The sequence below is a fragment of the Cydia amplana genome, chromosome 16 (assembly GCF_948474715.1).
Source record: "Cydia amplana chromosome 16, ilCydAmpl1.1, whole genome shotgun sequence".
Taxonomy (NCBI): Eukaryota; Metazoa; Arthropoda; class Insecta; order Lepidoptera; family Tortricidae; genus Cydia; species Cydia amplana.
In genome coordinates, this window is record NC_086084.1 from 11,888,094 (window position 1) to 11,900,307 (window position 12,214).

Sequence of the window (12,214 nt, forward strand, 5' to 3'; positions counted from 1 at the left end):
CAGTGTCTATTCCAACTCGATGATGTCGTCAATGTCATCGATGTCGAAATCCTTGAGTGTCATGGCTGAAAAAAATAATCACATTTTAATTCGTAGAAGAATAAAATATCAATACGATGCCAATAAGGTTAACCTTTTCGACGCCGTGTCAAACGCAAAAGCTGTCTCTCAGACGCCACGTCACCGAAGTGTCAAAACTGAAATTGAACTTTATGCATATGCACCTAGGTTTATGTTGCTCTGTGGTCTATGACCGATTAATACGTCTTTGGCGTTGGACCTGCGGTGCGTATATATCGGTCATTGGCGTCCAAAAGGTTAAGGCGCCATCGCTCGAAAAGATTGCACCATACCTTTGGCCTACTGTCGAGTAGATGGCGTATAATTTCAATATTTAACAAATTAACACATATCAGTGAAAGTATAAAGATCAAAGTCAAATGGCGGTCTAACAGTTTTAAACTTCTGTCGAAAGATGGCAGTAAATTTACTGTGGCTAAATAATTTACTTTGACAATCCGCTTCTACTTCAAATTCTCTTTGCTTGTACGATACCTATTCACGATAGTTATCCTACGATATTGTCAATGTTGTCATATCAATATCTCGGCATAAAGATTGGAGCCTGTAAATTGAGGCCTAAAAGTTAATTATGAGTACTCACGTTCAGTCTTCTTCCTCTTGGGCGCCCCTGGCTCCTGTTTGATGGCGGGCCGCTTCTTGTCGATGCGGCCCTTCGGCGGGGCCGGGGCCGGGGCCAGCGTCTCCATGTTGGTCACGCGCACCGAGCTCTTGCTGCTGGAAGTTACATATTGTATTACTAAACAGGTATAAGTACAGGTTGAACAACAAATCCGTGCATTTTCGAGCTAAGCAAGGTTAGTATTTGGTATATAAAAATAAGATGGTTGTGGTACAGGTTGTTTTTTCAATCCATAACCATATTTTGCGAGGTGAATTCTACAAATTAGTCATTAATATTATTCTACATACTGAGCAACTTTTACAATGAACTAACCCCCCAAATCGCGTAAATAAAGGTTTAGGGGCAATGAGCCCCTAAAACTCTTCTGAGCTTAATTGTAGCGTGTCAAACAAACTGCTAAATAGTTTGATGCGTTTGGTTCTACATTTTTGCTTATGTTTATGGCACCATGTCAGTAAATTAACCCTTTGTAGATGTTCATAAAAAACCACACAACTAAAGCCGGATAATAGATGTTTCAAGGTTAAATTTATCTTTCTTAATAAAAGGCACAAGTAAAATGAAAGAGGTACTTACGAGCTAGACGGCGCTTGTCCCACGGTAATCTTGTTCTTAGTAGTCAATATGATGTTCTTGGACGTCCCGACCACTGTTTCAATCTTCTTGCTCGGTTTTATCGTCACCGACTTGCTACCGACTTTATCGGGTTTGCTCTGCGACGCAGGCGCGGCCACGACGTCCGTTAAATCGACGGAGTCGAACACTGCGCTGGAGCTCTTAGTTGTGGTTACGGTCTTTTTCGGTTTCTCGGCCGGTTTTTTCTGTATCTCCTTCGCCTTTAGTTCTTTTAGCGCACTTAATTTCTGGAGTATAGTGGGTTGTTTCTCGGGAGGTTTCTTAGCCGCGTTTACTTTGGAAGGCGGGGCGGGGGGGGTCGCTTTGGGGGCGGGTGGGGAGGGGGCGGCGGGGGCCGGGCCGCCGAGGATGCTCTGGTAGCGGTCGGCCGGGATCTGCACCACGTCCCTGAGGATGGACAGCGGGTCCGCGTCGACGGGGCTGGCGGAGCGCGAGCTGGAGCTGCTGCCGCTGTCCAGGCGGACGGGCCTCTCCGGCGGTTTCGGGGCGACCCTCTCGGCCGGCTTGGGAGCCGGTTTCGCCGCCGGTTTAGGCGGGACTCGGTCCGTCGGTTTCGGATCCGTCGGTGCGGGAGCGGCCTTATGCGATGCCGAATTAGGACCGATCTTCGTAGATTTGGGTCCCGCGGCGGGCGCGGCCGGGTCGCCGGCGGGTTTACCGGGGGCGGGGCGGGCGGGCCGGCCGACCGAGACGGGCACGGAGTCCACCTTGCTCAGCACCTCGACCACCCCGGTCTTGCCGATGCGGATGATGTCGCCCGGCCGGCAGACGGTGCCGGGCGCGGGCTTCGGGGCGAGCCGGGGCGCGCGGCGCGGCGCGGGCGGGGCGGCGGGGGCGGGGGCGTCCGCCCCGGGCGCCGGCCGCAGCGGGGTCTCGCGCGGCATCTGCAGCTCGAGGCGCGCGCCCGTGGCGGCCGTGAGCGTGACGGGCACGGGCGCGGGCGCGGCGTCCTCGTCGTCGCTGTCGAGGCAGATGGTGCCGCCCGGCGGCGGCGGGGCGGGCGGGGCGGCGACCTTGATGACGGTCGGGGCGGGCGCCGGCGCGATGGGCACTCTGATGTGCGTGAGCAGGCGCTCGTCCTGCATGAGCCTCGGGCCCGGGTCGCCGATGTTATTGAGCAGCACGGGGGCGGCGCGGGGCCGGCGCGGCGCGGCGGGGGCGGGGGGAGGGGGAGGGGGGTCGGCCACCACGTGCACGTCGTCGTCGTCGGGCAGGATGCACTCCTCCACCCCGGCGCCGTTGTTGGTGTTTTTTATTCTGAATAATAAATACGTACAATGGGATTGTTATGGTTCCTATTATTACTTTGAATATACTACAGATGTAGTATATCCTACGGTTGGCCCGGACGGACCACCTGTCCCCTAATATTATGAGCTCTGTACCTCTGTTTTAAGCTTTTGGCAATTTTGAACCCATTTATCCGGTTACCCCGAAACTATCGCTTCCGAGCGCTAATCTTTCGATGCTTCTGAAAAAACTAGAATCCAAATTTTTAATTAAACAAAATTAGGTTTCCGAGGATCCCCAGGAAAATTGTAACGCTCCAAAAGTGTTGCAGAAAAAAATAATCATTACTATACGTGTGGTCAAACCAAAATTATATTTGTCCCTCCTATGCGATTGCATTTATGTATTACCAATCAGAACACTTGATTTCAATTTCCTACACAAAGGCTTACACTCTACTTTATTTCAATTCTTGAACAAACAACTAAACAGTACTCACAGCCCCACGGGCACGACGACGGGCGCCGCGATGACCGGCGTGACGGGCGTCAACTTCACGCGCCCCAAGTTAGCTATCACCGGCTTCCTCTCCTTAGGCATCAGCTCCGAGGTGACCTTCGGCTTGATTAGGCGTCGCTTGGGCTCGGGCGCGGCCGTGGCGTTGCTGAGCAGTGTCTCGGTGTCTGAGAGCGCTTTCTGGTTCTGCTTGTTGGTGTTGGCGTCGGCGGTGGGGCCGTTGGTGTGGAGCTTTTTGAGGATGTCGATGCCTAGGACCTGGTGAGAAGGTTCATGTTACTGAAATGCTCTTTAGGGTGGTAACATGTCCAATTTCTTAGTCCAATGTGTGTTTTGTCTTACATTTTGCTTAAGAGAGTCAGACGCCATGACATTAGATAGAATACCACCCTTAAGATCGGTTTTCCTAGGATAGCGGTGCCGTCATATAGCGGCTTTTGGAGGAAACCAAAGCTTTAGGTACGAGATAATATTGGAACAGCTACAGCTCTGGACCCTACAGTATTTAATATATGTAATTATATAATAGACACGTTACATTTATTTCTTTAAGATCGGTTTTCCTAGGATAGCGGTGCCGTAATATAGCGGCCGTCTCCATACGAAATAATACAGTTAAATATGGATGTCGTAGTATTTGTATGGAGACGGCCGCTATATGACGGTACCGCTTTCGGAGGAAACCAAAGCTTATTAAGCTTATATCTTTAGTGCACAAAAATAAATGTAGAGCCATACTTGCGCAAATACGACGAACTGAATAGGCACCATAAGTTACTCGTAAAGTAACTTTCTCAGAATTTTTTCTTTTTTTTCTTTTTTTCTTTCGTGAGAACAGTTTTAAGTTATCACTATGGTCTTGATTTTTTAAAAGAGATGTTACAAAATATATACTAAAAGCTATGATTTACTAGTTCTATAATTATAGCATGAAAACTTTGGCCACATAGTAATGTTAGTGTTTACCATGGTATAATAATATACTCCGCCTGGTACTCTCTTCCGAGATTCGCGAATGACCTAACTGTCACTTGCCTACGTCATCATGCTGTTTACAGATTCTCAAACTTTAAAATGTGGGAGAATTTTAACCAACGGTGAAAATTATTTTAACGGCATTAATTTTAAGTTATTCATGTAGAAACATAGTAAAATAAAACAAATCTATACTGCCCTTTTCACTCCTACTCTTACAGTTCCGAATAGAACAGCCAACCATTTTCGTAACAAAACATTAATTACCAAGCTTACGACGTGAAAAGTTTGGAAAACACTGCGACTGCTGACACTGAGCGAGAAGGAAATAACAATTAATACGCGTTCGACAAGGATGACGGTCAGGGACAACATGGCGGATTGTCAAATGTGACAGCGCTATCCTGTGTTGCCAGTAGTGTAAACAGAATTACCCGAACGTCTGAAATTTCTTTCGTGAATCGGAAGATATCGCTAACGAATAATTAAAAATGACGTGTTATTGTAAAATTTAAGATAAAATACATATAAATGAAAATTATAAAATTATAAAGAAATATTTTAACTTATTAACCATAAATATAATGTACCCATGTAACATGTTATGTAGAAATAAAGTGGCAATGTTATTGTGACGTAGGCAAGTGACGCTCTGGGAAGAGAAGACCATGTTTTACTAGACCATGGTGTTTACCTTCACAGCGATGTCGTAGATGGGCCCGGTGTCGATGGGCTTCCCGGTGGCCTCGGCCTCGCGCAGCGCCTTGCTGGTGCTGTACCGCGCCGCCAGCGTGGCCGCGTCCTCGTCCAGCATCGGGTTCCCGCCCAAGTACGTGTGCGCCACTATCTTTATGAAGTTCTGGTTCGTGAGCAGCGACGGGTGGAGCGGGTACTTCTCCTCATCGCCTTTCTTTGCTGCAGGTTCCTGTTTGACTGCCACGGGCCGAACTTCAGGCACGATTTCATCGTCGCTCAGCAGAATACTGTCTTCTACATTTATTGATTGTTGAATGGTCTGTGCTGGCTGCTGAGGCATCTCCTTTTTGACCGGTGTAGTTTCGGCCGGCTTCTTTTTGCTCTTCGGACCCGGTTTGTATTTATTTTCTTTTCTTTCCGTCTTCTCGGGCTCCGGGTTTCGAGTCGGCGCGACGATGAATTCGTCGTCGTTGCGCCAGTCGTCGTCGTTCAAATCTATAACGACGTCGTCCGCTATGGCGTCGAACTTCTTCTGCGCGGACACGGCCGCTCGCCTTTTTCTTTTTACGTTGTCCGGTTTGGAGGTCAGATCGCCGGTGATGGTTTCCGCGTCTTCTTGTTCGTGTGGTGGATTGCTAGGTATCGTTTGTTGTATATCGGTGAGGGCCGGAGGGGTCCGTATGTCGGTGAGGGCCGGAGGGGTCCGTATGTCGATGAGGGCCGGAGGGGTCCTTATGTCGATGAGGGCCGGAGGGGTCCGTATGTCGGTGAGGGCCGGCATAGGCGGAGCGACGGGAGAGCTCTTCCGCAGCAGTATTTGCGCGATGGCCGCGGCCGCGTCGTCCCCGGGCGGTAGTTTGCTCAGATCCCCGCTCGCGACGACCTGCTGGACGGTCGATATAAGTTTGGACAGATCCCGCGACGTTCTCCTGTTGTTGAAATCGTGACTGACTAGAATCTGTGAGATCTGCGCCACGATGTCGGTTTCCTGCCTCCTGTCCACGTAGTAGTCTGGCTGGCTGCTGGTGGACGGCTGAGACGCGGTTTGTATCGGAATGCGACAGTTGATGATCTTCTTCCGCCCTCGCTTCGATTTAGGCTCAGTAGGCGTGTAGTCCGCGTCGATTTGTGGGTGTGGTTCCGGTTTGACCTCGGGCAGCGTCGTCGGCTTAACATCCGGAACCGGAACCAGGGGTAAGTTTCGTTTAGTTCCTTTTTTCTCTTTTTTGGGTACTTTATCCTGCGGCATCTCTGCGAGAAAACAATACAAATAAAAATTATGAGAAATTCTTATCTACAATCCCCTAAAAAAGATAAAAAGTATTTTTAATAAATATAATATAAAACATGACATTATTGGTGACCCCGCAAGTAGGGATAGTAGTAGAACAAACAAAGTACAAAAACCGCAATAGTGGAGGATAGATTTCAGTTAAAAGTCAATCAGATGGTGTGGCGTGTCAAGCCGTGTCTGCCGGTATACTGACGGTTGTGCTGCGTCTCCTGCTGGAACTGGTGCCAGGCGGCGGCGCGCTCGTGCTCGGAGAGCGCGGCCTCGGAGCCGCGCAGCAGCGAGTCGTGCTCGTGCACGGCGTGCAGCGCCGCGTCGCGCGCCACGCGCAGCAAGACCACGTCCTGCACGCCCACCGCCACGCCGCCCGCCACGCTGGTGCCCGTCTCGTCGAACCTGATACAACATATCCCATCAAACATGTACGATTCATTCAGACTCACAGACAAGACATCCTCTAGACTGAGCATAGTAACGCTACCCCCTCTGCCACTCATACGGTAGTTTTACTCTTCGAGTCAATCCCTTGCCGTGATTGGTCCGTGTCTTTGAACGGACCAATCACGGCACGGGATTCGCTCACCTCGTCCCCCCGCACCCCCGTATTTTTGGCAGCATCGGTTTCATGAAATAATTGCTCTAAACTCAGTCTAGAGGATTCCTAGTCTATGTTCAGACTTGTCGCAACTCACAACGGTTGGACGCATAATACTAAAATCTAAAGACATTTTTAAGTGCTTTATACTGGTGGAGACGACACCCATACCCAACGGTATCCAACCGGGTCACGTGACGACAGTCGAGGTCAGCGACTCGGCGAGTTACCAACTCCGAGTGCCTCCTCAGAAAATTATTATCGATCTTTCCAAAATTGAGAAGTCTAAGAGGGGAAAAGTCCAATGTGCTGGACAGAGAGACAAGAAGCTAATAAAAGAAGATCGTCAGCATTGTGGTAGTAGCCAGTGCAAGTGGAGATTGTGGCCTCGAATGTCCAATCCCTTTACGTCCAATTCCCCGAATGTCAAGTCGCTGTACGTCCAATCACTGTACGTCCAATTACCCGAATATCCATATTCACTGGTACAGTACAGTAATGCATTTCGGATACTGTTGTGGATTGCTTAGGATTGTCTGAAACATTTACCTGTATAGCTCAGTGAGCTCGGCCATGTTGTAGTGTCGGTCGATCTGTTGCTCGTCCACGACGCGACACGACACCGCCTGTTTCGTCACGGCTCGCTCGTAGATCTTCTGCTCCATAGTGCCCTGCGGAAAACGTGGCTTAAGTCCCCGATACTAATATAAAAATTTTACCTTCCAATAAAATTATTATTATGTTTCCTTCCACGTCTGAGATCTTCATTGAGAGCGTAACGCCTCCGGTGACCGATAGATGCCGCTAGCGTCTATGTAGTCGCTCCGCCGCCTCGCCGTGACGTAGTTCCGCTTCCCTTTCCTGCAAACAGACGCCCGCCCCCCGCCACTCGCCGCCGCCATGTCATTGTTGAGGAGAAGTACCGTCGGTATAAAAGTAGCCTAGTAGCCTGCCAGGAAGGCATTACTCAGATCTCAGACGTGGAAGGAAACATAATAATAATTTTATTGGAAGGTAAAATTTTTATATTATGTGTTCCGTTCCACGTCTGAGATCTTCATTGAGACCTGTTTATTATCTCCTGGTGGCGAGTCAGCGGGCGCGCAAGCGTTAGGGCTACACCCACTGTCATATAACTCAGAGAAAGAATAAATATATATACGCCTTATTGCAACCCATGAAATCACAATAACTCGTTATAATGATGCATTACAGGAAATTGAGAATTTAAACTGTAATCCCAGGTTCGAATCTGACGTTAAACTGGTTTGAGAGATTTCTCATTCGAAATCGCATCCGATCCGCAGAATCTCGGCGATAGGATCGTCTAAAGAAAGTCATGTTCCCAATTAACTTAAGCCAAAATATCGCTAAGTAATTGGATAGTTTTCCAGCTAATTTAGTGATTAAGTACATCATGGATCGAAAGCAATCGTAGGCGAGGCCGGATTGGATGAGACTACTGTGTCTGAAGGAAATAAGCGCAGTGTCCCCTAACATTTTGTGTAATTCTCACAAGTTGACGTACCCAGACTACCTACTGGGTCTATACTTTATTCCGAAGCTTCTAAGAGAGTCCAGTCGGTGAGACACGTTATCTGGTTTAGAACCGAATTTCGGACACAAAATAATAGCGTCAAAGTTATCTGTGTAATTGCCTGGGCTACAGTGTAGTAGGGTAAGGTCATTGACCCTGCGGCCTGATGCTAACAGTAAAGGTGCGGCAGCTCTTCTATATAGGTACGTTGTAGGATTATTCAAGTTAGGGCAAGTAATTTGAATAAGATTTCTCGCGTCCCAAGCTGGTGGTTTGGGAGGCGCTGGTCTCGCTATTAATGACGATGGAAGAAGGCATAGTGTCCGATAGTGGTTCACATACAGCACTTGTTACCGGCTTCTGAACAAGTATCATTCTGAAAGCTAACATGGAGAATAGAAATAGATGTCTGAGATAGCTCGCTACTTCACTGGGTATTAGAGGTACCTGGCAGTCGATCTCATTTTTGATGCACCATGAAGATCATTTCTACATTGTGGGCGTACAGCGACCTCGACAAGGGGACGATCTAGGGAGTGCTCCCCGGTACTGGTTTTCTAGACAACCAGTACCGGAACCGGAAATACCCGGTTATCGCCGGCTCGGTGTTGGAGCGTCCTATCTGACAGGAGATACGCCTCGATTCTTAAGGTCGTTGACTTGTAAGGGATGGTGGTCTGACGTTGTGTTCACTAGGACCGCCAGTAAATTGCAAGCTTACCACAGCCGCGAGAAAGCTCTCCTCATCACGCCGTCACAGTAAACAGACTAGCCTGGGAGGTGGAGATATCCATGCCAAGTCGTATCACCGGCAGCTGCCAAACGCGTCGTGGTAGCACTTCAAAGAGTCGGTTAAGACATACCGTGGTACAGTGCGAGGGCTCTCGAAAGCGGAGAGGCCGACCAACAAGGTGTGCCTATCAGGCGAAGATAGTCTCGGCGGCTTCTGGGCGCAGCTGCCACTCGGGGGACGCAGTGACTTTTTGATAAACCGTCGCCTTTGGGGTTTATACCGACCTGGTAAGAAGCAAGGAACCAGCGCGAACTATAGACGATCTGCTGGCATCAGCAGTTTTTTCGACAACCGTAGTAACGGTTGTATGTTTGTAGTACACTCCTGTCGTCAGCGCTGCAGGTGCGGCCCGTTAACAATTACTCTCCACTTGAAGGGCCTCACTTCGTACATTGTCTACCATTATCTATATTATATAAAGCCGCAATTAACGGACTACAGGTATAAGGTGAGGACTACGACGGTGCAATCTCCATAAACTAACGTTTGCGAATTTGAGACTGAACAGGAGGCATCGAGTATAGTTTCTGTGAGAAACTCGGCAGCAAGGCAGGTCTGTATGTTGAGAAAACGAAAAACCTTCAGTCAAACTTGTATAGGAGCATGGTAGCATGCTTTTAAGGAAATCGCACTGATGAAATCAAGTCTAAAATCGATTTTGGCGCTTTGCTTAACAAAACTGTTTCGATAAAGTCGAAGACAGACAGATGGAAACTGCTGGAGTCCTCCTGGCCCCTTTCTCTTGGCACCGGAAACACAAGCTCGTTCAGGCGCAGTGGGTTTATTTGTCCCATTTTGTTTATTAGGGGCTTGGCGAACGAGTTCGTCTTTGTAAGACGGAACTTAAACTGGAGAGCGCGGGCAAGCAGAGAGATCATTATGTGAACACTGCAAACCTTTTCAATGCCTTCAACCTCGGTTTTGAGCGGAGCACACGGGAGCTTGTCTGCCGTCGCCTTGGCGACGGAGGAATCCTTAACCGAAAGCAAGAGTTTAGCGGTCTGCTCGTGCTGTTGCACCATAGCTATAAGCGCCTGCGTACCTCAATGGGGCCATGTGGACAGGGAAAACTGGTACCGTGGTACACGTGGCGCCGGACGGCGGCGGCGTGGCGCCCGGCCGGCGTCGGCTTGGCGGGCTGGATCGACGCGGCCGCTAGCGATATCATTGGGAAAGGCAACAGGTAAGTTTTCTTACGAACAGAACATGGGTGCCATTGCAAAGGACGACAGCGTCGTACTTGCAGCATCGACGTAATTGCCGGCGCTATCATGGCAACCGCCGCCGCTCGGAAGGTGCCGGTGCGTGAGGTGGGCGGCGCCATCGTGGCGGCAGCCACCGCCAGCTCGGGAGGCGCCGGCGCGTGACGCGAGAGGCGCCATCGTGGCGGCAGCCATCGCCAGCTCGGGAGGCGCCGGCGCGTGACGCGAGAGGCGCCATCGTGGCGGCAGCCATCGCCAGCTCGGGAGGCACCGGCGCGTGACGCGAGAGGCGCCATCGTGGCGGCAGCCACCGCCAGCTCGGGAGGCGCCGGCGCGTGACGCGAGAGGCGCCATCGTGGCGGCAGCCATCGCCAGCTCGGGAGGCGCCGGCGCGTGACGCGAGAGGCGCCATCGTGGCGGCAGCCATCGCCAGCTCGGGAGGCGCCGGCGCGTGACGCGAGAGGCGCCATCGTGGCGGCAGCCATCGCCAGCTCGGGAGGCGCCGGCGCGTGACGCGAGAGGCGCCATCGTGGCGGCAGCCATCGCCAGCTCGGGAGGCGCCGGCGCGTGACGCGAGAGGCGCCATCGTGGCGGCAGCCACCAACAGCTCGGGAGGCGCCGGTGCGTGACGCGAGGCGCCATCGTGGCGGCAGCCACCGACAGCTCGGGTGGTGCCGGCGCGTGACGCGAGAGGCGCCATCGTGGCGGCAGCCACCACCAGCTCGGGAGGCGCCGGTGCGTGACGCGAGGCGCCATCGTGGCGGCAGCCACCGACAGCTCGGGTGGCGTCGGCGCGTGACGCGAGAGGCGCCATCGTGGCGGCAGCCACCGCCAGCTCGGATGGCGCCATCGTGGCGGCAGCCACCAACAGCTCGGGAGGCGCCGGCGCGTGACGCGAGAAGCGCCATCGTGGCGGCAGAGGCGCCGGCACGTGACGCGAGAGGCGCCATCGTGGCGGCAGCCACCAACAGCTCGGGAGGCGCCGGCGCGTGGCGCGAGAAGCGCCATCGTGGCGGCAGCCACCAACAGCTCGGGTGGCGCCGGCGCGCGACGCGAGAGGCGCCATCGTGGCGGCAGCCACCGACAGCTTGGGAGGCGCCGGCGCGTGACGCGAGAGGCGCCATCGTGGCGGCAGCCACCGCCAGCTCGGGTGGCGCCGGCGTGCGACGCGAGAGGCGCCATCGTGGCGGCAGCCACCGACAGCTTGGGAGGCGCCGGCGCGTGACGCGAGAAGCGCCATCGTGGCGGCAGTCACCGCCAGCTCGGGAGGCGCCGGCGCGTGATGCGAGAGGTGCCATCGTGGCGGCCAGCTCGGGAGGCGCCGGTGCGTGAGGCGAGAGGCGCCATCGTGGCGGCCAGCTCGGGTGGCACCAGAGCGTGAGGTGGGCGGCGCCAATCGTGGCTACAGCCACCGCCAGCTCGGGAGGCGCCGGTGCGTGACGCGCCATCGCGCCGATGCGCGTGATGGACGTTGCCGGCTCACGCCACCGTAGCGTCTTTCGCCGGCACAGGGGGGGAGGCGTGCGCGTGATGGTGGCGTAGTTGCACGCAACATCACGGCGACACTGTTGCCCGACGCCTTGATAGACGGCAACCGGCGCGGCGAACGGCCCCGCCGCTGTACTCGTAGTGTTTCCACAGAGTGGCTTCCACGTAACTTACCTTCCTTCCACTTTGAGCAGTCGAGATCCAGTAGCGTGCTCCCCGTGGTCCGGTCCGCCTTCACCTTGGCGCCAGGACGGAACCGAGAGGTCCGCGATCCACCCGCGCCGCGACCGTAGCAACAGGAGCGGGCGTGTGACGTCTCTCGGAGTCCCGCGGACCGGAAGCGCCTGCGCCGCGACACTTCGGGTGCCGGCCCGCAGCGTCGCGGCGTCTCGGAGTCACCTCGGACGACAAGAGAAAGTCGACGGCGCCGACGCGGCGAACGACACGAACTGTCGCGTCGGAAACTAACAACACGAGGTAATACTCCCGGGCTCCGAGCACGAGCACCGACCTCGGCCGACACCTGCGGTAATCGGACGAGAACCGGGG

At 53.1% G+C, this 12,214-nt stretch overlaps 1 protein-coding gene across 1 annotated transcript in view; it reads right to left on the minus strand.

Annotated features, from left to right (window-relative positions):
- Positions 1-12,214, minus strand: part of LOC134655452 (uncharacterized) — a 39,233-nt gene continuing 27,019 nt past the window's right edge. The window contains exons 16-22 of the mRNA XM_063510917.1: positions 7,195-7,316; positions 6,247-6,446; positions 4,758-6,010; positions 3,072-3,346; positions 1,283-2,599; positions 665-798; positions 1-65 (exon numbers count right to left, since the gene is read on the minus strand). Of these exons, the coding sequence (XP_063366987.1) occupies positions 7-65; positions 665-798; positions 1,283-2,599; positions 3,072-3,346; positions 4,758-6,010; positions 6,247-6,446; positions 7,195-7,316 (3,360 nt within the window). The 3' untranslated portion in view covers positions 1-6. The remainder of the gene's footprint in view (positions 66-664; positions 799-1,282; positions 2,600-3,071; positions 3,347-4,757; positions 6,011-6,246; positions 6,447-7,194; positions 7,317-12,214) is intronic.